Source organism: Nannobrachium achirus (genome assembly GCF_963921795.1).
Source record: "Nannobrachium achirus genome assembly, chromosome: 10".
NCBI classification, from domain to species: domain Eukaryota; kingdom Metazoa; phylum Chordata; class Actinopteri; order Myctophiformes; family Myctophidae; genus Nannobrachium; species Nannobrachium achirus.
In genome coordinates, this window is record NC_137819.1 from 56,922,958 (window position 1) to 56,949,863 (window position 26,906).

General features: G+C 42.2%; 2 protein-coding genes across 2 annotated transcripts; both read right to left on the bottom strand.

Moving 5' to 3' along the window:
* Nucleotides 1–3,201: 3,201 nt before the first annotated feature.
* tmem200b (transmembrane protein 200B) lies at nucleotides 3,202–4,428 on the bottom strand (the record flags this gene model as incomplete). The annotated part of the gene is made up of 1 exon (XM_080735615.1): nucleotides 3,202–4,428. One exon carries the CDS (start codon nucleotides 4,426–4,428, stop codon nucleotides 3,202–3,204), a length of 1,227 nt encoding a protein of 408 aa, XP_080591741.1.
* Nucleotides 4,429–10,034: 5,606 nt separating this feature from the next.
* Nucleotides 10,035–14,175, bottom strand: znf706 (zinc finger protein 706). The gene is made up of 3 exons (XM_080735045.1): nucleotides 14,110–14,175; nucleotides 12,296–12,444; nucleotides 10,035–11,331 (listed from the first exon to the last, which is right to left on the bottom strand). Exons 2-3 carry the CDS (start codon nucleotides 12,428–12,430, stop codon nucleotides 11,236–11,238), a joined length of 231 nt encoding a protein of 76 aa, XP_080591171.1. The 5' UTR covers nucleotides 12,431–12,444; nucleotides 14,110–14,175; the 3' UTR covers nucleotides 10,035–11,235.
* Nucleotides 14,176–26,906: the final 12,731 nt, after the last annotated feature.

Genomic DNA, 26,906 nt, shown 5'->3' on the forward strand with positions numbered 1-26,906 from the left:
AAAAAAAATTACATTTTGAATAAAGGACTTTTACTTATAGCAGAGTAAATTTTCCTTCAGTACCAGTTATGGCTGTCTTTACAATCTGACAGGTCACACTCTTGCTATGTTTTCATGGCAGTTGCATTGCCATTGTCTCTAGAAACTCACTCTTGCACCACAGCCCACACTGCATATTTGAATTGGTTCATGCTATATGGAACCCACATTCACAGGGTACCTTCTACAACAGAGCTGTTCTACTAGATTTAACTGCAGTGGCGGACTGGGACCAGAAAGTGGCCCGTGCATTTTGTGACCAGACCGGCCCACCACCGTGCTCGGTGACTAAAAGAATGTTGTGGTGACAAAATGTTTTTTTCCGGTTGAAGACATTTTAATCAATTAATTAGATGCCCTAAAAAAAGTATTAAGTCAGGTGTCTTTGAGCGACGTCACACACAGTCACACACAGTCACACACAGTCTCACACACACACACACACACACACACACCCACACACACACACACACACACACACACACACACACACACACACACACACACACACACACACAGATGCCATGGATTAAAATGAAGAATAATCATGAACGCTCCCTTAGTCAGAAGAACTTCAGAAGACATACACACAGTCACACAGTGTCTCTCTCTCACTCACACACACACACATGCGCGCGTAAATACGTGCCATTGACTGTTTGCTGCCATGGATTAAAATGAAAAATGATCATGTTGTCAAGTTGTTTGCCTGCAGCCTGTAGATGAAAAATGCTTTAGTTGTCTAGATGTCTAGTGCCTTCCTTCTTCTAAACAGCTACAAGCTCTCAATATGTCACATTTGCGACGTGTTGAGCGCTTGTACAGTACATGTACTATTTGCCTATAATGACATGCCCAAAATAGGGACACCAGGTTGAAAGTGGTTATGGATTGTGTGTGTGTGTGTGTGTGTGTGTGTGTGTGTGTGTGTGTGTGTGTGTGTGTGTGTGTGTGTGTGTGTGTGTGTGTGTGTGTGTGTGTGTGTGTGTGTGTGTGTGTGTGTGTGTGTGTTAGATACTTTAATGGTTTCCTGTGGAAATAAGCTTAGTCTTTTCATGGATCTCCTTTTAGTAGACCTTGTACCATGAAACTGTACCTTTTCCTATGCAAACTTCTAATAAAGTCTTCAATCAATCAATCAATGTGTGTGTGTGTGTGTGTGTGTGTGTGTGTGTGTGTGTGTGTGTGCGCGCGTGCGTGCGTGCATGCGTGTGCGTGCGTGCGTGCGTGTGTGCGTGTGTGTGTGTGTGTGTTTTCCTCTGTCCCATAAGCCCAGGGGGCAAAAGGTCAGCATTTACAAGACATGAGTTGTGTTCCTAGCCAGGAACCGGGAACAAATAAACCAACTGACAACACAGGACTTGTTATATTTGAAACACAGGCAATGTGATGCTGTTTAATTCCATGGGTCAACACAGGGCTGGACAAAAACCATTGATTGTTCTGGGCAGACCACTTAATATTGCTCGGTATACATGTAGAACACAAATTTGTCACGCACGGACGGCATACAAAACAGTCAGGCAGCACTATAGACGAAAGGAAAGAACAGGGAGGAAGACTGTGGTGTCGTAAAACACAGTGGAGTCTCCGCTTCCACATCTGCAAGAGGAGAGAGCTGGGGAGGGGCAGGGAGGGGGGGAGGGAGGGAGGGAGGGAGGGAGGGGAGGGGAGGGAATCCTCTGGGATCCAGGATTCTTCCCCTCTGTGATCAGCCCACATCTCCGACCGCATGCAAAAAACACTGATCAACCCGCTGCGTCAAGTTACATGGAATCCAGTCCAGTCCCTCCTTTCCATTGGACCCCCCCCCCCCCCCCCTCCCCCTTAAATGCACAATGCAATCTTGGACTTACTTCCAGAGACGACCCTTGTCGAAAAAGACTGATCTGACTTGCTATTTCCAGCGAGCGACACCATCGTACGAGGGATTATACGTTAGGCATAGTAGAGCAAGGAGCCTCCTCACAGTCATGTCACACTTTGTGTACAAATACTGTAACCAAGAACACAAAAACACATATCCCTCACCTGATGACAGATTACCCATCATCCCTTACTAGGGATGGGATGATAAGCGATATTATCGTTTATCGTGATAAAAAACACTCACGATACACGTATCGTGGAGATTTAATTTATCGTCCTCTGTCATGCACTGGGATCAATTCACCTTTTATTTGCCGAGCTGCATATCCGGTACCACTTAAACCCTCTATAATTGGTAAAAGGTACTTATAATATACATACTTGATACAGTCTTTTTTTCACTCTCTATCAAATGTCTTTGCCCAAAAATTGCCGATCTACAAGCTTGTAGATCTGCTATTTTTTGGCAAATGTTCCGCCCCAGGATAATGGATTTTGATTATCGCGATACTATCGTAAATCGTGATATGACATTTTCATATCGTCCCATCCCTAGCCCTTACACGACATAGACCAACATCACCTTCATTCTGCATAATGTATAAGATGTGACGTACTGTACCGTAACGTCTCTATCATGCAAAGCATTTTTTTTTCTTCAAAAAGGCCTATTTTTTTATATTCTAGCTGCATTTGTCAAAAGTTGTCAGCACCTTAAGAGGCTCCACAGTCCAGGTAGTTTGGTTTAAATTGATTGCACAGTGAAATAAGTCCCTCCCGTATCCTTCCACCTCTCAGACGTGCATCTGCTCTCTGTGTCCTGGAAGTATGCAGACGCTTTGGCAATGAAAGACAATATTTCTGCCATTACTGTCAACCCACAGTGCAAAAGTAAACAGACTGGCAAATTGCTCCACTCAACTATGACAGTATGTGGTCTGTGTATTGTTCCCATGCTTCACAAAAATATATATTTATATATTATGTGACTGTTACGTCAATCCAAAGGCTGACTGAAACTCCTCTCAGTCAGTATATATATCCAAATCCAAAGGAAGACTGAAATACAGGCTTGATTTTAAGTTTGGTTCCACTGTAATCTCCTTGCTGAGGACGAAACAATTATCAAATCAGAACGTTACCGAGTTTGACTTTCGCAGACGAACGTCAGGTGAAGTTGGGTTGTTAGGATCCAAATGAATACCAAATACTCCTGGGTGTGCAACGTTATCATGAACCTCTACGATCCCTCTGTTTGACAACATCAAGAGCCTGAAAACCTTTGGGGACATTTCACTGGAACGGTCCCGACCCAAAGCTTTTATCCCACTGAGAACACTGCTGCTCCATCTGGTCCAGCAGTTTGTCCACTGAGTCCTCCTTGTTCTCCAGCTTCAGGTATCTCCTCGCATAGCCCAGCTCCAGCCGAGGCCAGCTACAATACGTCTGCTCCTCCACAGAGCTCAGCTCCAAGGGCTCCGTAGCTTGACCAGGCACATTTACACATACCTGTGAACCAGGGTCTCTCCTCGTGGTGTTGGATCCCACCGTCTGACCTTCCGTACTAGGTCCCCCAGACTGTGGAGTCTGGAGTCTGTGTGGGTTAGTCCTGTAGCTCAGGCTTTGACAGCGTCTGGGCTGGATGGCAGGGACCTCCCAGTCGTCTCCACCCAGTGTGGACATGGAGCTGGCCGACACCAGGCAGTTGTTGAGCTTGAAGAGATGGGTGGGCCGGGGTTCGAGGCTGGGACTCCCCCCGGGTTCGGCTCCAGAGCGCGTGTTAAAGTCCGTCTTGCTGGAGTTGCAGGAGTTGGAGTGAGACGAGTGGACGGACTTGGGTGAGACGGACTCCTGGTGGTGCAGCGCCTCCGTCCGTAGGACGGCCTGCTGGTAGGTCCCATCTGACCGCTCCTCCTGGTCTCTGGTCCGAAGCGAGGGCTCCGAACTGGCGCTGGTCATCTGCTGCAGACAGAGGATGTTGAGGTGGGCAGCGGGTAAGCTGCTCACCCACTGGTAGTGTCTGGCCATGGAGTTGGCCACTGCTATCTCAGTGAGGTCTGCGGCGGGCACGGCGGCCGACACCGAGCATATGACGCTGCGCATCTGGGCCAGCAGCATTTGAGTCTCCCTGTCGCGGTTCTCGTACAGAACCGTGTTGGCGCAGATGAGGATGAACAGACCCACGCCCATGATGACCGGACCCAGGAGCTTCATGCGTTCACTGTGGATGAGGCTGGCCGTGGACAGGAGGCCCTTAGCTCCCATACTCCACCCGGATGCCTGGGAGCCAGACATTCTTCCTGCGTTTGTGGGTCCTAGTATGGTCGACCGCGTCGTCCTGTAAGGCCAGTATCCCGCCACAGCCAGAGCCGTGCCAACCACCACCACCACGACACCCAGCACCAGGAAGGCACCCGGCATGGATCGGATGCGCAGCTGGCCTTGAATCACCCCGTCCTTCTTCTTTCTGCTACGCAAGCTGAACCGCGACTTCCGCGTGGGCGACTTCTGGGTCTTCATGGTGCCGGTCGGTCCAATGCCTTTGCTCCAGGTCACGACCTTATCTGAGCACTGGGGGGGAAAGGGCAAATGGTAAGAGTTAATGGTAAGGACTATTAAAGGAGATAACAGCTAAAGGTGATTTATGAAATTCTTGAAACAAATGAATAGCGTAGAAATTACATATGTATTCAATAAACTGGATAAATGGTAAATAGTGCATTTATATAGCGCTTTTATCCAAGGTGCTTTACATAGATTGTGCATTACATTCACCCATTCACACACACATTCATACACCGGTGGCGGAGGAAACGATGCAAGGCACCACCAACCTGCTCACCGGGAGCAATTAGGGGTTCAGAGTCTTGCTCAAGGACCCTTCGACATTAACTCAGGGGGAGCCCGGATTCGAACTGGGAACCCTTCGGGAACCCTTCGTGCTCTAATAACGGTTTCTCTACCCCTGAGCTTTTACTCAAACTATCTGCTTCATGTGTTACTTTATTGTTTTATTTACCATTTAAACCAATGCTTGCAATGTATCATTTATATTTATATATGTATAATATAATACAAATCCTTATAAAACCTTTCTCTATGGGGGTTGTTTTGCAACTATCTGCTTTTTAACTGTCAGTCATTAATGCAAATAGTTAAGCAAGAGCACTTTCAAACAAACTGCTCCCAGCTCTTTTATGTCTGTGGAGAGCTTGTAAACCCCCAAATGTACAAACAAAAAGAAGAGAGGCATAAACAACATTGTGCACCATAAAGTCCTCTGAGTTAATTTGCCCGTAGGTACATTTGCACCCAATTTTACAGTCAGAATTAAGTTGACATCGAAGATTCTACTGTGTGTGCCATTACAGTCTTGTGAATTTCAATAGACAAGGTGCAATGAAATGGAAAAGAACTGCCTCAAACACTCTGACTGTAATTAGTGAAAACTCCTGGAAATGAAAATGACTTCATGTCCCTTCTAGAGAGGAGCCAAAGAGCCTCTGACAGGAGACATATAACATCTGTTGAATTGTTATTTTTTGCTCTGACATGCAAGATCTCTGGAAGGACACATGGCAAAGTCATGTCTCTTTCATAGTTATGTAAATGTTCATGTACAGATGGGATCGGGCTACGTCTTCCACTCATCAAAGCTCTTTTGATATGGCTTTGCTTCTTTGAACCATGAACCACATGAGCAACAGGCCTGAATCATAAATGCACACCCAAACTGCTTTTTGATGTTCATGAGTGTGTGTGCATTTTCAGGGTCCGTTGATTTCTATAACCTAACATTGTCTGTATATTATCCTGTTCAACAAAACTAAAAACTAAAACTAAATGATGTGTCCATTATATAGTGAATGTGTCCAGCTATAGCAGGACTTGTTGCCAGTGGTGAACTCCTGGAATAAGAGCCTACATGGTCAATTTAAAGCACTCAACTGCTGAAAGGGAATACAGCTTTCAGCATAAAACTGTTCACACCACTTGGTAGCCAATGTGCCATTCAAACGCCTTTACTTTTGGAAACGCAGTGAGAAATAAACCAACATAATGTCCACTGGAAGAGAAATGACCACATGTGGCCGACTCAGAATGTTCTAAAATAACAAACAATCCTCCGGGAGAGGTTTATGTGGTGAGGATGTGATTTACAACAATCTTGATTTGGAATGAATCTCCCTGGACTCGCAAGCAAAGCAAAGCTGTCTAAGCAAATGGTTGATCCAAGGTGTTGATAACATGAGTCTCTAAGGCTTGGTTATATTGTACCATTATTTATAAAGAACAATGAATTAGCCCATATAACGAAGTATGTTGGACTGTTCTTTCTGCGCTAAGCAGAACATTCCCTTCATTCATCACGGTCATTGATATGGTCATCAACGGATGATGTAAACCAGACCATACCTTTCATTAACTTGTTTTTCCACTCGCTTTTAATGGGCCAAGAATGTGGAAGGTAGCCAAAAATACTCGCAGAATAAGCCACAAGTAGTGCGTCAGGATGGAATTAAATAGAGGAGGCTGTTTGGGAACAAAAGGATGCAGTTATATATACCTTCAGCCTTGCATTGAAGAAACACCATTTGATACCCTTGGAAACCTGGAGAACTTAACATGCATTCTCTCAGTTTTTTACTCCTATGTGTATGAATTCTTGGACCAATGCAAGCAAGCCTGACAGCTTTCTTGTGGTCTTTATCCTTTAATTTAGTTGACCTTGTATCAATGAACTGTACTGTAGCCTACTGTACTGTCCTGTACCTTTTCCTATGCAGACTTCTAATAAAGTATTCAATCAAATCAATGTGTTATCAAATCAAATGTTGTCTTCTCATGTCAAATTTGCCAGTGCAATAGTAAATTACAGTAGTAAAACAATGAACATTATTTTACTGCTTGGGTGCAATAATATCCGTTGACTGTGTACAAAACAGCCAAACATAATTTAAGGGAAGGCGTATAGCCTATTATGGATATAATATTTGTATTATTTATAGATGATAAACTGCAGTGATCCTCCCCTGTTTGGGGTTTGGCTGTTATATTGTTGAACCATCAGCATTCATCACTGCGCAGCTTCACGATGCGACTGCAATAGGCTGTTTGACGTGCTGTTGCTGCATTCCTTTTATTTAAGCTTATAATTTATATGCGACAGTGTCGCTTGCCGACAAGAACTGATATATAAGCTCACTTCTATAGATCAGCTGTCAGTTATTTGTGGGCGACAAGCGACAGCGTTGGATTACGGAGTGTACAGCCTCCCTGGCACCCTATAGGCATCAAAAGGCACACAGACGGTCCTGTCCTGTCACAAGTCTCACGATCAGTGCCTCAGTTGATGACATTTTCGAAACAACCTGTAGAAAGACTGTCACGGTCCAAGAACTGTAGATTGGTTGATGAAATATCATGGCATTAATTTAAAAACATTAAGAATACATAAAAAATTACACTTTGCTGTCTTGGTAAAGGGCAATTAGATGATGTCAAGGGCCATTTTTCTGGGAATTAATAAATCAGCAGCCTAAGTATCTTTATTGAAACATTATACATATAGCCTAATCTACGAATTGGCTACTTGAAATTAAACTTGCCTGTATTTGCGGTATCCTTTTGCAGCATGTTCCTGGTCTCTGCACACATAATAATCCAACTGATTAGATATTTCTTCGCTTTTGGGGAAGGGAAGGGAGGGGGGGGCTCTGATCTTCACTGAAACAATTCTGTCAAGTTTCTGCATTAAAAAAGCGATAGATTGTGTTCCGCTGTCCGTTTCGTCTTCAATTCCAATTCAAACGTCTGAATGAGACCGATCCCTAAAAGCAATACGAAGATGTTCAGAACACAGCCAAAGCCCATTCCATTGCTCCATACAACTAACAGAGAACACCACACTGACAGTGACTCCGGTTCCAGCTCCAGCTCCACTCCAGCGCCAGCCTTTCTTTACTGTTGTCAAGTTAGCGCGAATACACACAAGACTTCCGGTGTGAAACGCGCCATATCTTTCAAAATAAAATATATTATGGCAGTGTTTTCTCAAACTTTGTCATGTCAACTTGCCAAAGACCCCCAAATTGACAAGTAGACCTATTAGCCCGCGGAAAATATATGCCACAGACCCCCATATTTACGGCTCTAGCAGTGATTCCGAACCATTTTAATTTCAAGGACCCCCAGTTTGACATGCATGCATTAAGCTATTAGACCCCCCCATCTCTGGGACCCCAATTAATATTGTAAGTATATATTATAGCCTATAATAATTTACTCAAACGCAAATGCTACATTACATTTATAAAGGCAAATCAATTTAAAAGAAACCCTTAAGTTATACCAGCCTTGATTAGTCCTTTTTATTGTGCCTACAGCTATTAAGTGTTTGAAGCTGGTTGGAACTCACTAAGACTAAGACATGGCAACAATCCAAAACAAAATAGCCCACAGTAGCCATATTAATCAACCCAAGGGAATGATTGAACTGGTAAAGAAATGTTTGATCAATGTGAGTTAATGAAGACAGCTACTGCTCAGGAAAAGTAGGCCTAAGCCTAATAGGTAGGCCCTGCCCTGTTCAGTTTAGAGTAGACAGTAGACAGGCTTGTCTGCTGTTTTCACCTACCAGACAATCTCTTTCGTTCAATATCACATTTTGCTATGCTCCCTATGCATGGACATGAGCTTTTTGGGATCTGTAACATATACATGACCACACTAGGCCTATGTCATTAATTCACCCAGGCAAGGTTTACACAGACACATGCCAACACAAAAGTATTTGGCAGCTTAGGCCTATCATCACCTAAAAATAATAATAGCCTATTAAAAATCATTGGGCTACACTACACAAAAATCATCAAGCTGCACAATTTGGATAAATAATAGTAGCTGCTTATATCAAATTGGGAATTTGATGACAATAAAGGAAAGGATATTCTGAATAATGATTGGTGGACACTCAGACAAAAAATAAATTGACAAATTTAGGTAAACTTACTGTGTGTGTGTGTGTGTGTGTGTGTGTGTGTGTGTGTGTGTGTGTGTGTGTGTGTGTGTGTGTGTGTGTGTGTGTGTGTGTGTGTGTTTTTACAGATAGAATATTATGATAATGATGCTTTTATTACTTTGAACATGGATATCAAAATAAACGGCCGGGAGAACCTTTACTTCACAATTCACACATTCTGTTCCTCGCAATGCGGTAGGCTACCCTGGTTTTGTTGTGTATGCGTGACATCTACTGGTCGTAATGTGGTACTGCTAAACGTGATAATTAAATTGGCTATTTATGAAGTCAAGTGCAGAAGATACACAGACTCGTTAGCAGATCTAGACCTTTCTATTTGCAAGTGTGTGTTTCTGAAATTGCGTGTCTCATATGCTTAGCTCGTCCATTGCGTTAAATCTCCTTCTAACACTTTAGACCAGAGCTAATGAATGCTCGGCTCTGGCAAAGTGGCCTATACATTTATGTTTTATAATCCAAACATTATCCTGCAGCCCATTTTTTAAAGACGTCTTTAATACAAAAGAATGAACACTACTCAAATAGTGAAATGGTTTAACGTGATTCATCTTTAATTTCATGCATGACTGAGAGTCTGGTGCATGTGTCAGAATCATGATGCATGCATGCCCTGCGGGCTGGAACACCGTTTGATCCTGCCCGGGCAGCCTATATAATGAAATGAACATTATGGATCTGTGGTGTCAATTCCCACTGACCCAACCCAGCCACTACTGCAAGAGTAGTCATAATGAAATCATTTACAACTTTACAGAAAAATAAGTCTACGTTTGGTCTTACACTTCAAATCAATCTTAACAGTTTTAGTTAATAGCATAATGTATGAAGAAATGTGATTGTGTTTTTCACTTGATGTGTATGTAGGTTTACATGAAATGTAAAAAATTGAGAACAATAAAAAGTATAAAACAAATCTTTAATAGACTTTCAGATACCTTTTGCCTAGTATTTTCTACTTGCTTCAATGTCCTACTTCTTCATAATAAGCTATGCCTTCCCTTACAACATTCAGTACTCCATGACACACTAGAATAAGTATGTTATTACTTCCAGTATCACAACTGATATGAAAAAAGAGAACAGGTTAAGTAAACAAAGTAAAATTTTAATAAAATTTTATATTACATAATCGTGGAACAGACGCTGCATTTTCCAAGCATAACAAGTGTCATGGACATGTTCCAGTAAGTGATGTAACCATACTAAAGACATTATGCAGCTTAGAGTGGCAAAAGCTTTGACATTGTTTGAAGACCCAACATAAACCAGTGATTAGCAGGATTAATGATCACAGTATAACAAAGACCAGGACTGAATACAATAATATCTACCTTCAACAACTGCTATCACAAAACAAATAGTTTAGTTCTCTCTGTGGTTCACTAAACATTCCAAGCAAAAAGCATATTAGAAAGCTGATTAGATCCCATTTCAACATGAATTCTATTACTTTCACAGGGACAAACATTAAATGACAATGGGAACAAACAAACAAAAAATGTAACCAAGATCTCAGCTTGTTATTTTTATTTCCCCATGTGTTTTTTCCATCAACCCAGACAAATGCTTGATTTGTAGACACAGTGTGGTTAGCTTATCTTGCCAAAGATTAGCAGACATTGTGAGGGAACGGCATGTTAGCTGCAGTGGTGCATTCAGAGGGTCAAACCCTCACAACATTACACGGCACAAATCATTCTGTACATTTTGATAAAGTTGCCCCCCCCTCCCTCCCACCTCCCACCCCAACAGAGTGACTGGTAACCTTGGAGCCGCGGGAAGTGTTGTTCATGAAACATTGTGAATGAAGGGAGAAACCTTGCATTGTTCAAGAACTGTATGGCTCTCCGGTCGCCCTGAAAACAAAAAGGACCTCTGTGTCTTGGCACAACCCCTACATACTCACAAGAATAATAGACTGGATGGGTGGAAGCAGTGTGGTGAAAAGGCAGCCGGGCCTCTTTTAAACCACTTAAGCCCTGTTGCATACTTGATCACATACGGCTGTGTCGCGTGGCAAAAATAGCAGATCCACAAGCTCACAACAACAGTGCATTGTGAGCTTGTAGATCTGCTATGTTTGGAAAATGATGCCTATAATAATGACATGCCCTAACTAGGCATGCCAGGTTGAGAGTGGTTAACAGCTAAATTAGACTAAATATGGTGCTGCTGCTTGCATCCATCCAATACCGTCAGACTTAAGACCAGTACAGAGTTCATGCAGAGCCTTGCAGGGCTCGGTTCGGCATCCAGGATGGTACTCCAGTGTGATTGCAGACATTTTATGCCTCCACTCCCTCCAGCTCTGGGGGTAGAGGAGACTTGGGGTGTTTGCTCTCAAAGTGTTGCTTGAAGGTTTTGGGGTCAGGCATCTGGGACTGCAATACATACAACATGAAACAATACAATCATCAAACAGTATATCAATATTACAGCTTGTTTAGTTCTGAATAAAAAAAATTAGCATAAGGAAAATAACACTGCCTCAGCCTTCAAGGAAAGGAGGAAATCAAACCTACGTACTGCATAAAATAAAAATGGTTCCAAAACGACCATCATTAATATGATGTTCTCTAATTAAGACATTCAGAAATGATGTCTTGGTTCATGTGTAATTGTCAATAGAGGATGTGTGTTGGGTGTGAATAGATTTTTTTAACACACCTGCTGTTGGACCAACAGCTCTGTCACCACTGACAGCGATCAGCCCTGGTTAACAGGCTGAAAAACTCATGTATATTCTCTCCATTCTCTGAAGGCATGTTTGCCAGATTATATACATTATTCTCAAAATATACAGGTAATGATAACAATTGTATTAATTAATTAATTGTACTCATTTGCAGGAAGGCATTCTAATCCAATTCATGTTATATAATCAAGGTCACATAGTAGGGGACAAACTGGAAGGGACTCTTTCAGTTAAAAATAATATTTATATTTCTTAAGCTTTGTACAGAGTGTAGGTGGGAAAACTGTGTGGACCAGTTAGAGTAGGAAATAACTTTGACTGCAAGGAACCTGCAAACCTGCAAGAGCATATCATGAACATGAAAATATTCAAAATGAACCGGTTTCTCTAACTTTCACGGAAGAAGGCTAGCTTTGTGACACAATAAATTGTACATTTTAGTTCTCAACTTTTAATTGACTTTGCACTCCACCATGAGAATCCCTTTGTTGAGGCTTATTCTGAGTTAGAAAGTACAAGTAGAGTCTGCACACTGGTTACGCTCCATAAAGTTTATTGCGTCAACGTTTCGATCAAAAGATCTTCATCAGGACAAAAGTCTATTCTGAGTTAGAACATGAGCTCTGGGTTGTCTGATGCTTGGTACTTACCCTACAGACCAGACAGGTAAACACTAATGCCGCCTTGGCTGCTGTCTTCTGGTCATGCCCCTTGGCCTTCTTGGCCTCCGCTGCCTTCTTGGCATTCTTCTGTTGCGACTGAATCTTCTGGTGCCCACGTGCCATGCTGGCTGATACAACTGCAGACAATCATATTAAAGTTAATCAATAAACAGTTAATGGCAAGCAATCCAATTAAAGCCTATTACCAGGGCTTTCACTTGATATAGTGTTTCTTCGTTTGAGACTCATTCTGTTTTGAGACTCCAACTCATTTTGTATGAGACGTTTCACAGTTTTGCCCGAGGTGAAACCGTTTTATATTATGTTTAGAGAATTTGGCAATGTGAAGTTGTGAGTGACTTGAGAGAGATCCATCAAATCACCAGCAAGAGGCAATTGTTTCTCTTTATTAACCCTGATATAGTCACGACTATCGAGAAAGCAAGCATTGGTAAATACGACTTTTAGTTAACATGAGACTACAGTATATTGTGAATTCTTCTATAGTCATGTTTACAATTCCACTGTCAGGTTCTAGCAGTATTAATGTGGAACAGACCATTTTATTTTGTTATACTGTTATGATACTGACACTGGGCCGGCGGGCCCATGCAAGTAGCCGACTGTACACCTGCAGGTAGAACAAGTTTCTAAAGAGGAGGCCGTTTACAGAGCATGATAAGACTGGCAACACCTGATAAAGCAGTGTACAGTTTGTAGACAAGGTAAAGTAAATACAATAAACTTCCAATCTTGCTTGTAATGAACCGCTTTTGACTTCAGGCAAGGCTATTCAAGGCAGTACCATCATTTAGAGAGATTTTCATGTAATTAAAGGCTCAATCCAGATGCGTTTGAACATGCATTTGTATTATATTCACATAACATTATGAAAGAGTTATGATTGCCAAATGGAAACCGTTCCATTCCATGTGGAACTTCCCTGCCCCACCATAAATTAAAAAATACATGTCTCGACTGCAGCTGGTGGCCTGTCCATAAGACTGATTTCACGTTTTGAAGGAAATGCATATACAGACTGTTTAACGACATGTGTCCATATCTGTCAAAGGTAAGGATTTAACGTTTTCATTCATGACATGTAATAGTAATATTGTGATTATAGTGGTGGTCAAACAGTCCAGAATGGCAGCTCATCGTCGTAGAACGGTGTCGCTCGCCGAAAATAGCCAATATACAAGCCCACAGCAATCTGCTCGTAGATCTGCAATTTTCGCATGACTATCCCCCCATGTGGAAATAAGGACACGTGGTTTATATAAGGACACGCTTTTGCGGTATGGATTCGGTATAAATAGATGGTGGCGCCGTTAGCCAGCGGGCTAGCTCTGGTCCATAGCGTTAGAAGGACTCCTTCTGACGATATATGGATCAGAGCTAGCCAGCGGGCTAAAATGTGTGATGCTAACGAGGGGGCTAGTGAAGTCAAGACATTAATTGAACGTTTTGTTTTGCTTTCAAACTCAACCAGTTCGGGTTAACGCGGTCTGGGGGGCGTGTAAACACCCTCTGAGAAAAGACCATCAAACATTGACGATAATTTAACACTCAGGATTCTCGCTATCATGGTCACTGGCCAGCTGTTAAACAACAGGGCTCCATGTTATTTAGCTTTAGCTCGTTAGCTCACCCTTGCTAACCATATGGCAGAGACCCTCTTCTTGGGCTGGCTTCAGCTGCCTGTCAAATATACACCTCTTACCTACCTACAGCTAGGGAGGGCGAGGGATAATAATAAAATAGCGTCGTAAAATACTAAAGAATAGTAGGAACATACATACCTTGTAAAACTACCAGAGCGTGTTGTTCGCTTGAAGATCTCACACAAAGTGTGGCAGCGGCCGGAAATCCCAGTCACACAAGGGAACAGAGAGGTGCGTTCAGGAGCTCAACAGAACCTGGGGAATTTGGAACTGCGTTGTGGTTGTAACCTCATTTCAACTCACCACCGGGTGAGTGCCGTTGCCACTGCAACTCCTATTGATGAATTCATGTATTATTCGTGTGGTTGCCCTGTTAGGCAGTTAGGGCAACCAGACTATACAGTACTTGTCCGACTCCGAAATTATTCTTTTGGATAAACTTTATTTTGCCGCGCTACTCTTCCCACTGAGTGTTTTGGTGGCATGCACTTGGGCAATATGTCAAATTCATCATGTATCGTGTGCTTGCATTTTTCTAAGACATACACTGTCATACACATTATACCATGTAACTTTTTTTATAAAACAAATCTTAAATTTGTCTGTTAAATCGCTAAAGTTTTAGAACCCCCACTCCGTTAATTTCAGCTTCTAAAGCCTTCTCTTTATATGTTTTCTATGAGCCGTGAGGGGGGGAGAATTTCGCGGCAAAATGACGTCATCTGCATCATGTGTATACGTTGACCAATCATATCGCCGATCATAAACACATGGTACACTACCGGCCAATCACAGGCGCATCTTGCTGACTTCTCAGGAAGTAGCTTGCCTCAACATAACAACAACATACTCGGGTGAAGGAGTCAGTTTCTCCGGAATGCCTGAACGCACAGGAACCAGGGACCCCTCTAAAGATAGATCTCGGTGAGCTGCAGGCGGACGCGGTGGCGAGAGGCCCGGTCCGCGGCGGACAAGCGGCCGAAAGACGCGGACGCGACCGCGGTTTGCTATACAGCTCTGACCACTAGTTGAGCAACTTACACAGTATAGCTTTAGTTTATAATAATGTATTAGTTAATACATTTTCTCCATTGTCTTGAATGGGAAAATGAAAAAATGTGACTTTTCCCCAATTTCCCAAATGGAGACCACTGACATGACATCATTGACCACATGAGACTGACATGGAAGCCAAATGGGAAAATGCCTTATATTATACCTCAATGGAAAGTTCCGATTCAACCAGTATGTCCATAGGCCTATATGGGCATTCCAATATATGGGCCTAATATTGATGACATCAGCTAGGGATCTCCATATATGGGCATAAAAAGGGACAACAATTGATAAGGACTGAGACAGGACAGAGATATCCATTATGGCCATTCATTTTAGTGAAATAATTCCCCTTGTTGACTTGAATGGGGAAAATTATAATGGTATTAAAGACGGAATTCATTTGCAAGTCTGACTCACGTCACAGACTTGCTTTCTAGTAGGCTATTAATGATGTATAGTAACAGTTTGACAACAAACCCCATATTCAACTACAGCGCCATTGCTTAATTTTAATATTTACGAATCATGCCTTAACATTTGAATTTATGCCCACAAAATAATGACTAAATTAATAATGTGCCATTATAACTGAACTACAGCCACTGGCAGGCCATGTGTTAATGATAAATACACCAGTTTACGACTGGAAGGATTTCCCAAATGCAGCATTACCTCCAAAGTGCACACATGACACGAACAATATCGCCTCCAAGCGGCGGTGTGCTGTTAATGCATACATACATGTGACATGTCCTGCAGTGATGACAGAAAAATAAAAGAAAACGTAACACCACACAGTTACAGACCTCTGTGTATTTTTTGTAAAACAATGCTTAAGAATAACTACATTTATCATCAAAAAAGGATGAAAAAAGGAATGTAATAACGATTATGACTTGGATTCGGGTATGGGTGTTGACCCAAATAATTTCTCCGGCTGTATAATAATTATAATAGGGGTAACAATAATAATAGAGGGTATGCGCGTGACATCATCATCATACCAGGAAGTTATGCGGGAACGCCTGCTGAGTGGCAAAAAAGCCTTGAAAGCCCATACATCCACAGAAAAGTATTACCTGAAAGCATTAAACAACGTTAAACAACATTAAATTCAGTTTTCCACTCAGTTTGCCACTCGATTTGCCACTCGATATGCCATTCACTTTATGAATGCGCATACCCTCTATATTCATAATAATATTCATAATAATAATAATAATTATTATTATTGTTGTTGTTGTTGTTGTTTTGATACTGAGACAATTACAATTTGTAGACTTTTTGTTGTTGAACCATTTTACAGTTTAAATATTTGTGTTTGTGTGTGCACATACCTGTATATGTATACAGTATATGCTGTTATTTTCAGCAAAACCTGCATCAGTCCATAGAAATTAGTTAGACAAAAAGATGTCTGAAAACAACACTAGGGGGCATTTCAAAAGAGAATTGGAGTAACCCCATGTCACCTGTGAAAAACCTATTTTTCATTCCATTTTTAACCACTGCCATCCGGTTTAGAGCCCGCCCACTCCAAAACTGATAATTTCCTCTCATAGGACAGACACACACACACACACACACACACACACACACACACACACACACACACACACACACACACACACACACACACACACACACATGCAAGCACACAGATTGTTTCCATGTCCATTATACAAACTAGCAAAGCAAATTGATCCCAGTCTTATCAGTGAGACTTAAAACTACATGAACCCCTGCATTCATATTCTGGGGGGGAACATTAGTCAGAAATAGCAGATCTATAAGCTCACAACAACGGGTCACCTTGCGAGCTGTGACGAGCTATGATTGAGCTTGTAGACTGGCTATTTTTGGTGAAGAGATTTGATGGAAAAAAAGTACAGAACTCAGGTCCAGTTTACGAAATCAATAGCGTTTAAGTGTAGGTTTAAGTGTTTAGAATAATACTATGGTCACGACTGCAAGCTGGATAAGGTGTTGCCATGTCCACATGAAGCATATTGTCCAGCTTGCAGTAAGGAGCTCAGCTCAGTGCACCAATAGTCAATAATCACTGGACACTGGAGGGCAGTTTGTCTTCTTGACAGTTTGTCCTCCAAAGATGAACATGCCCTACCTCATCCAATCCATGAAAAAGATAGCACTATAGAACAGAAATAGGTCTACACAACCTCAGTGGAACTTATATAACATTAAAGACAGTGTAAGTGTTTTTGTTTTTGTTGTTGTTGTTATAAGTGTTAAATATGAATATATACATATATAAATGTATATATAATATATTGCTATAGAGAGTGTTTGCTCAGTAACACAGGTCTCCTTGTCTCTCCAGCTCGTTAATAAACAAAATAAACTTTCATGTAGGGAACGGGATACCAATTTGATCTAATCAGGAGAGATGAGTCATGCAGGATATATAGGCCTATTGTAAGCAATGAAACAAACAAAAATTTGTTTAAACTGGAACACTATAAAATTGAAGCTACTTTATTATCTTTTTGGGGTTCTCTCTTCAGGTTGGATAAAATTGGTCTTTCGACCTGAAAATATATTTTCTGTTTACTGAAGACTGAAGAGCTTGGAGAGATTGGGAGGCCCCTGTCACTGACACTTACAGACACTCCATAGAAACAAGCTGGCTTTAACACTACACAAGTGAAGCCAGGAAGACAGCTTGATACCAGGCACACAACGTGCACACATAGACACCAAAGGGGGCTTGAGCCCCTGCCTTTTTACCTGTCTGTAAAAAGTGCCCTCTCCAGACCATGAATGCAGTTTTTACTGTGCTGAAAGAAAGGCAAATGCCCCTCTTTCAATGCCATACCTGAAGGTAGCATTCAAGAGAATTGTCCAAAGTCTCCTGAACACATCTCCTGTATTGACTTGATTATGCTTAGTTCAGTGTGGTAGCAGCTCACAGCGCGACGTGTTGTGAGCTTGGAGGTCTGCAATTTTCAATATTTTCACCAAAAGGCCCTTTTACGAATTTCAGAACCTGCCTCTCTAACATTCTCTGCACGTCCTTGGTTGATACTGGAGGCTCATGGATGGTCATGTTCTTCATTATGAAAATAGCATATTGTCTTATCAGCACTATCTAAAACAGTGACGAATGCTGTTGGGTGTAAACAGTGGAGTTGTCCACATTTGACTACATTCATCTTGTATGGAAATGAACTCAATGCTCCGCTGCCGGACCTGTTATCTACTGTAGTGATGCACACACAAGCCAACAAACCAGCCTTGTGAACCTGGAAGGAATGAAAAGCTATATTCTGCATTCACTTGTCGATCAGTTTACATCTGTTTCTCGTTTCTCAGCCAGTGGTCTACCGACCATGACATAATTACAGGTGGTTCATGGGGGAAATATTGTACAGTATAGACGTATATTGTACCTTTGTTAAATGTATAACAAATATATATGTGTATATATATAATATTTCCATCCATCACATTTTAGAAAGTAAATATATTGACTTAATCCTATTCATTTCTTGCAGGGTTGCACACCAAAAATAGCAGATTGACAAACTCACAAGCTGTTTTTGGTGTGCAAGAAAGAAAAAAACGTATTTTGTGAGGAGGTGGGGTGGGATTGTTAAAAAGGTTTAGAAACATTGGCTTAATTGCTGAGTTTACGTAAGCCACAGTCATCGATAGAGATAGCTGCAGGTAAAACCTGTGTATCAAGCAATTGCTTTATCAGCAATTGGTGTGCTAAAAAGCCACAAAGTAAACAGCTAATCGCCATCCTTACTACAACGTTGATAAGAGCTCATAACATATCGTGTAACATCCCGTTAATCATTGACTGTTTTCGTGTTTTATTTTGTGGTAGCCTAATGTTTTATTTTGTAGTACTCGCATATCTTGTTCCTGCCCTCTGTATCTTTCACTCCTTTGCTCATCCACACCTGCTTCTTATTCTGCTCATGCTTTTGCCATGAGCCAACCTCATTCATACAGTAGGCCTATACTCCCCTTTTCCCTGTTGCCCTGCCAGATTCCCTTGTGTCTAGTTCAGGGGTCTTCAACGTTTTCAGGCCAAGGACCCCTTAGTTGAGAGAGAGATGAAGCAGGGACCCCCAATTTGTGTTTTCAGATATTTAGCTACTTGAACTAAATAAACTTGACCTTTCACTCTGTACTTAGTCTGCTCTTTTTCCCCTCTACACCAAAGCGCTTTGCCTTTGGCAAAAATAGCCAATCTACAAGCTCACAACGAGGCGTTGTGAGCTTGTAGATCTGCTATTTTTGGCTAAAGTTCTCAGAATATGGACGCTAGGGTTCAAGTGGTTAATCTAAAAAAGGAGAAAAAAAGTTTCCATCACTCAAAGATTTGGAGGACTCCCTGTAGTAACTCTGGGTACCCACTAGGTGTCTCGTACCCCTGTTGAAGACCCCTGGTCTAGTTCATCCTCCTGTGTTCATCACTTTCAAGCATCTTTACACAATCATTTTCCACATCATACACAACAACATACTACGGATACAACACACAGACAATTTTCACCTACAAAATAAAGAAACACATTTCAGAAAATTTAAACCTTACAATATTGTACTTTTCATGTTGCAATATTGATGTGTTCTCTGATTTAGGGATTTCTGCCTCCCCAGGTTGATTTGGAATGATTAACGGTGTATGACTGCCTGACCTTTTGAACTGTATCTTGCGTCCCCGACCCCGAGTCTTCTTCTGCGATTTGTGTTGTGGTCTGCTCTGAATCATTGCAAAGGTTTACAAACAGGAACTTGTGACGTTATCATCAACTCTGTTACTATCAGAGGTCTCCCCACCTCCAGTTCTTTAATAAACAAACTACATATTCAGGTGGGTGGCCATTTTTCAGCCAATCAGGAGAGAGTTCCCATTTATGAGCTTTCATTTGATAGTTTTCCAGTGCTAAATGTGTCTGCTCATTTCTTTGGGTCAACTCATCATCACATCCACTTCACAAGAAATAACTACCAGTAATACTCCCTAATCGGGAGATAAGCGACCGTCAGGTCACAGCATGATTTTAGAGCAAAATGTGTAGGAGTAGTGTCCAAAAATGTGTTTGAAGAAATCGGCCTGATCGTGGCGCTATATGGTACAGATCCATGTTGATGAAATGAGTGTAGACATACTGTGTACCGATTTGCGGGATTCTAGGGCAAAATTTGTAGGAGCAGTGTCCAAAAATGTGTTTGAAAAAATCGGCCTGATGCTGGCGCTATATGGGACAGATCCATGTTGATGACATGAGTGTAGAGATACTGTGTACCGATTTGCGTGATTTTAGAGCAAATTCTGTAGGAGCAGTGTCCAAAAATGTGAAAGAAATAACTACAACAACATGAGGCGTGCACAAAATAATTTCACAGGCTCCTGGTGTAAACTTGTGATGTAACTTCATGAAAAATCGCCCCAGTCCCGTTTCGTAACTAGCACAACAAAACCGGTGTATATTTAATTATTGTTATGGTAGAATTGGTATTCCTCTTAAATATGTCTCAGAGGTGTTCTGACTTTCATGAGGGAAATCCTATCATTGTGAGAAAAGCTTCCAGCCAGCGGCCAGCATTATCTTACCTCCTCCCTGCCTTTCATATCAAAAGAAAAGCAAGACAATCCTTCTAGTCTTTTGTTAAAAGGGGGAAATTTCTCTCAAGAGACAAGTATGTGGTTATGCTTTCAGAAAGCAGGATAAAAACTGGAAGAGACAAAAAATGTCCTTTATGACAAAGGCCACACATTGCTCAAGTTCCCCTGCCCTGGAGGTTGTTGTGCAGTGACTTGCTGGCTGGGCTAGGCCGGGGTGGGGTTGTCCACCCTCAGGGCCTACGTGAAAGCAAATCTTCCAGGTGTCAACTTTTCAATAGTGGTGGAGAATATTATCCGGCTGTCCATTGTGTGTGCGTGAAAAAACAAGGGTTTGCCACAGACAGCCTGTGATTTTTCCCATTTATCCTTTTCTCTCTCCTCCCCACGAGGGCTTTCGGACTCACTTTCAGCAGAACCCACCCATGTGTTTATCAAGGATCCTTGTTTTCTTTCTCCTTAAATTGTTGTGTGCAGCTTTGCGTCAACGTATTACAATCTCCAGTGTACACAAGTCAAGGTTACTGTTTAATCACATTTTCTCATGTTAGTTTTTAACTAACTTATGAAAGTTGAAGATGATTTGCTTGAATTTTGAAAATCCTTTAATTACCCAATCAAGCCTTATACTTTGTCCTACGTCAAATTGCAAAATTAGCCGATTCACAAGCTCAACGCCGCAATGTTATGTGTTGTGAGCAATGAGCATGTACTAGATCTGCTATTTTCACTGTTTAAAAAGAAAATGTAAATGTTTAAAAGGTTTTTTGAAAATATACCTAAAATAGTGACACCACAGCGTGAATGTGGTTAGAGATGCATTTCATTAGGTTAGTAAGTCATGGTTTCTCCTCTTGCGAGGAGAGGTGGATTCCAGTCCTGGAATTGGATGCTATACAACCCATCTGGCAGGCGTTGTTGGCTGTGGGACCGCAAACGTTGAGATGAGAGAAAAGATGGAGAGGCGGAGTTGACCTCACCTCTTTTCTCTAGCCTAAAGACTGTTGAGGGAAGAGGAAGTTACATTACATGTTCCCTCTTGGTCACTTCCTCTCATCTCACCATTGGCCTACTTATAAACCCTCCCTCCACCCCCCAAACACACACGCACAATTTACTATATTCCAATTTTCCGAACCAACAGGTTTGGCCACACAGTCCACTGTGTTATCCTCCATACTATACCACCATGACATGCCACAATGTTGCAAGACCAGTTGAGGCACACATGATCCGTGACAGTCATAACAAACACGCACGCACGCACGCATGCACGCACACACGCTGGTAGATTTCACCTCATTATGTCACGCGGGGCGTGCTTGAACGCACTGCCTCATGCACATGCACGTGGACACACACACATACACAATGCATCTCAAGGTGAATTGAAGGTTGGGGTCAAATGGGCTTTAGGTCACCATTAGCCGGTCAGAGACAGAGGCTGATTGTGAGGGTGTTGACAGCCTCTCACAGGACACAGTACTGTAGTGCTGCAAGGGCTGGCTAATACTGTATATCAAGTTCTCCAATATGACAGATACTGTATAATGAAATGAAACATATTGAATATATTCTTAAATTAAATCAAATTTGTTTTTGTTTTCTCTGTTGCATTCTGTTGTTATTATTATTATTCTATCAATACTTACTTTTCATTATTGCACTTTAATTTAATGTACAACAACATAATCAATATGGAAACATAAATATTGTGGTTTCACTTTTGATGAGTGCGTCAGCTCTGACCTTTTGATCCACTTAAGCAGATATAAAGTAGCCTAGCACAGCCACACAATCCACCCATGTTAAAACAAGGTGGGGGATATACTGCAGTTAGTTAGCTGCATTAGTATATAGTCTGGCCAAGCCAGGCTAGATATAAAGTACTTCCAAAATAGGAACACCAGGTTGGCTAACAGAAACAATGTTGATGTAAAGTCAGTGAAATGCTTGATTAATTAAAGAACAACAGCATTCTGGATCATGGGATGGCTCACCATCTCAGAGTAAGAGCGCATACCACATAAACAACGATAGGCTATTAGTCCTTCCCACAGCTGGCAGCGGTGCCAATCCAACCTGAGGCTCTTTTACTGCATGTTCATCGACTCATCACCCCTCTCTCCTGCCTTTGCTCTGTTCACTGTCCTATCAAAATGAAGCAGAAATGCCACAGAAATGTACATGAAACTAAAAAATATTCTTTGTATGATACAGCGTGACAAGAAAGAGTGGAGACTGAAAGGGGGAGACTCATGTAGAAAGTGCAATTATAGCAATTATATAGAGCAGAGTCTGTAACTCTTTAACAAATCACAATCAACAGATAAGATATAAACAAAGTGACAGAACAACACACATACCGGTAATTAGAGACAGTATACAGATCTAGTCAAATGCCTAAACAGAACATTCTAAACAGATATTTAGAGGTCTTTTTTTAATTTTTTATTCCAAAGGGAATAAAAAGCTTCCTAGAGTTTGGGGCAACTATTTCAAGTGCTCCATAACTTTGGTTGGACGACCGAACCTACATACTGGTGGAATTAATAACTATTGCTGGTTCTCGACCATAAACAGCTCTATAACTGATCTGATCACAACGATATTAAAGCCAACATTGAATTTGATGGGAACCAAAAGGCCTGTCTCCTTTAGCTTTGCTGTCTGTGTCCTTAATAATATCTAGTAAGACACCAATTCTTGGCCATCTGGCCAGTAATGTATATCGTACCAGTTACCCAGTCCCCTGCATGATAGTCAACAATGTTATGTCAAAGGGCCTGGGATTGATGACATCAGAAATCTCCATATATGGGCATAAAAGGGATTTTGTTTCTGGGAATGACCATATATGGACTTTTTATTTTATTTTATCCTATGTATCCATGCATACAATATTTCTCCATGTGTCTCAATATGTCTCCATGTGTGGGCATTTCATGCCCACACATGGAGATACCTATCTGAACATTCTGAAGAACCAGCCAGACAGATATGGGTCATGCCTTTGCCATCTGGCCAGTGATATATATCGATGACATCAGGGATCTTCATATATGGGCATAAAAGGGATACCCATATATTGACTTTTACAGGTATTGTCACCTGTGATGGGAACTGTAAAAATGTGTACTGACTGACTGACTGACTGACTGACTGACACAGAGACAAGCTGCAACATTTCTCATGGTATACTGCGACCTTCGGTCGCAATAATATATGGCCCTTATAAAACACCATTACATTAAATAAATAATTAAAATAAAGTACCCAGTGCACTTCTTCCATATCCTCCCCCCAACCTCTCATCTCTCTCTCTCTCACACACGCACACGCACGCACACGCACGCACACACACACACACACACACACACACACACACACACACACACACACACACACACACACACACACACACACACACACACACACACACACACACACACACACACACACACACACACACTCACCCATTCACACTTTCTCTGATCTCCCTCACCCTTTGCCACTACACTGCTATCCTCACCTTCCATGCTTGTTTCTCTCCCCTTTTCTTGTGCTTTCTTCCCCTCGCCTCCCTCCACTCCTCTCTCTCTCTCTCTCTCTCTCTCTCTCTCTCTCTCTCTCTCTCCCTAGCATTTAGCACTCAGATTCATGGGTCTGTGCCTGCTATAGTGGTCTGCTCTGGTTAGCTGCCAAACAAGTAGACACACCACCACTGACACCCTATCTCAGGTCAAGTCCAGACAAGCAGCTTCTTCCAGGGGGGAAAAACGCCCGGAATGTGGGATCCACCGTTCACCTCTCTCACGGAGTGGGACACACACACACACACACACACACACACACACACACACACACACACACACACACACACACACACACACACACACACACACACAGGTAAAGGAATTCTGTGTTTCCACACACACTCCCAGGGCCCTGAATTAGCAGTCTTGCCCATGCCTGCCTGTGTGTTTCAGCTGTCACCGCTCCACATGGCTGACATTCCAACAGGTACGAGTCATGTACACAGTAAAATGTTCATTGAACTACTCTCAGACAAATGTACACAAACGTAACCGAATACACAAATATAACCAAATCTGGACCCCCTTACAGGTCCATTTGGTTACATTTGTAGTACGGTAGTTGTAGATGCTCTCAGTTGCAAATAGTTACATTAACATGTGGCATTTTACCGTGTCGAGCTTCACTACAGGCTTGGATAAAAGATACTTTTATAAGAGAAGGATTGAACAATGCTGCATTCTCACCATTATTTCCACAACTTCACTTTTCTATTAATATTCTCTCTCTGTCTGCCTCCCTTCCCCCCTCTTTCTCTCTTCTCTGTGGTGTAGTGACATTCTGTAGAGAAAAGGACCCCACCTGTATTTATCTAGGAGCTCCATTTACACACACATACAGCTCAGAAAAGGCCCAGGTGCACCAAAGCAAATTAGGCAAGGGAGGATAGCAATCATTAGCGACATACATACACTTCAAATTCAAATGCTGTGTGTGTGTGTGTGTGTGTGTGTGTGTGTGTGTGTGTGTGTGTGTGTGTGTGTGTGTGTGTGTGTGTGTGTGTGTGTGTGTGTGTGTGTGAGAGAGAGAGAGAGAGAGAGAGAGAGAACAATGCTATATAGAGACTGGTGGTGGTTCAACTGAATTTTGAAGCATATTGTTATATTTCCATACAAGAGGGCCCCCAGGCATTCATAAGCAAAAGCCCGCATCTTGTCATGCAAACGTAGTCACAAAATATCAAACTACCAAATTACATCCCAATGCATTCTCAACCCCTCTTATAATTATTATATGGCCTATGTTTTGTTAATTTGTGTTTTACATTCTGTGTTATGAAGAAAATGGCATTGTAACTTGTGTTTCATTGTATCCTGAATAAATCTACACCACTGATGATTTAAAATAAATGATGTGTATTTGTAGATTGTATTGAGTTGCCGATTGCATTTGCTTTTGTTGGCCATTTCTTGGTAGGTCATCTGCCAAAAGAAAACGGAAATAAAAACTAAACTGCCTCAGCATGACGCACGCACGCACGCACGCACGCACGCACGCACGCACGCACACACACACACACACACACACACACACACACACACACAGTTTACTTAAGTGGGGTATTCCACCCCCCACGGGAAAGTCCCGAAAGCGCGAAGCCCGAAAGCGCGAAGTGGGGAAATGTCTCCTACCGCACCGTTAGCGCGAAGTGGGGAAATGTCTCCTACCGCACCGATATTGTATGGTAGTACAGCTCCTTGTGAACGTTGATAATATGCAGTGCTCGATATTGTATGGTAGTACAATGTCTCTCTTTTCATTCACATGCTCCACTGTGCACGCACTGAGCACGAATATGCAGTGCTGTCTGCACTCAGCTTGTCTCGCAAAATAGCTGATCTGCAAGCTCACAACACGTCGCATCCACGAGACAACGTGAGCTTGTAGATCATTTCTCTGCCTTCAGCCCTTCACAATAAGGGTCCAGGAAGATATATTGTGTGGTAGTACAATAGTTTCGACAGGGGGCACCCTTTTTCATTTAGTCAAATATATTGTGTGGTTGTGTAGTTTCTTACGGCTTAAAATGTCCTCACGCCTCCCCTCTCGTTCGCGCTAACGGTGCGGTAGGAGACATTTCCCCACTTCGCGCTTTCGGGCTTCGCGCAAAAGGTACGCACCCTTCCCAAACACTGGCAGTCAGATCTCCCAGTACAATGGCTTCAATGGAGACAATGGTATTGTGTCACTAATGACAGGACTCCTCCCTGACCTCTGTCTACAATCTGAAACAGAGAGGCACACACACACACACACACACACACACACACACACACACACACACACACACACACACACACACACACACACACACACACACACACACACACACACACACACACACACACACACACATAGAGACAGACAAGGGCAGTCTGTTAAAAAAACATAAAACAAAACATAGTCTATTACAGCAGAGGTCATTAATGTGAATAAACCATCCCTCGTTGAAGCCTATAACCCCAGTATGTGTGTCTGTGCGTGCGTGCGTGTGCGTGCGTGTGCGTGCGCGTGTGTCTGAGTGCCCGAGGCCTGATGCCTATCAGTGCTTGGTCAGGGTAAGGACATCTGTGAAGCTGTGCAGTCATGCTGCAAGAAAAGCCATGGCATTCTCCTGACTGCATCATTTACCATTACACTTACCTCTGATTACCTACAGGTCTCCCTCTGGATCTTT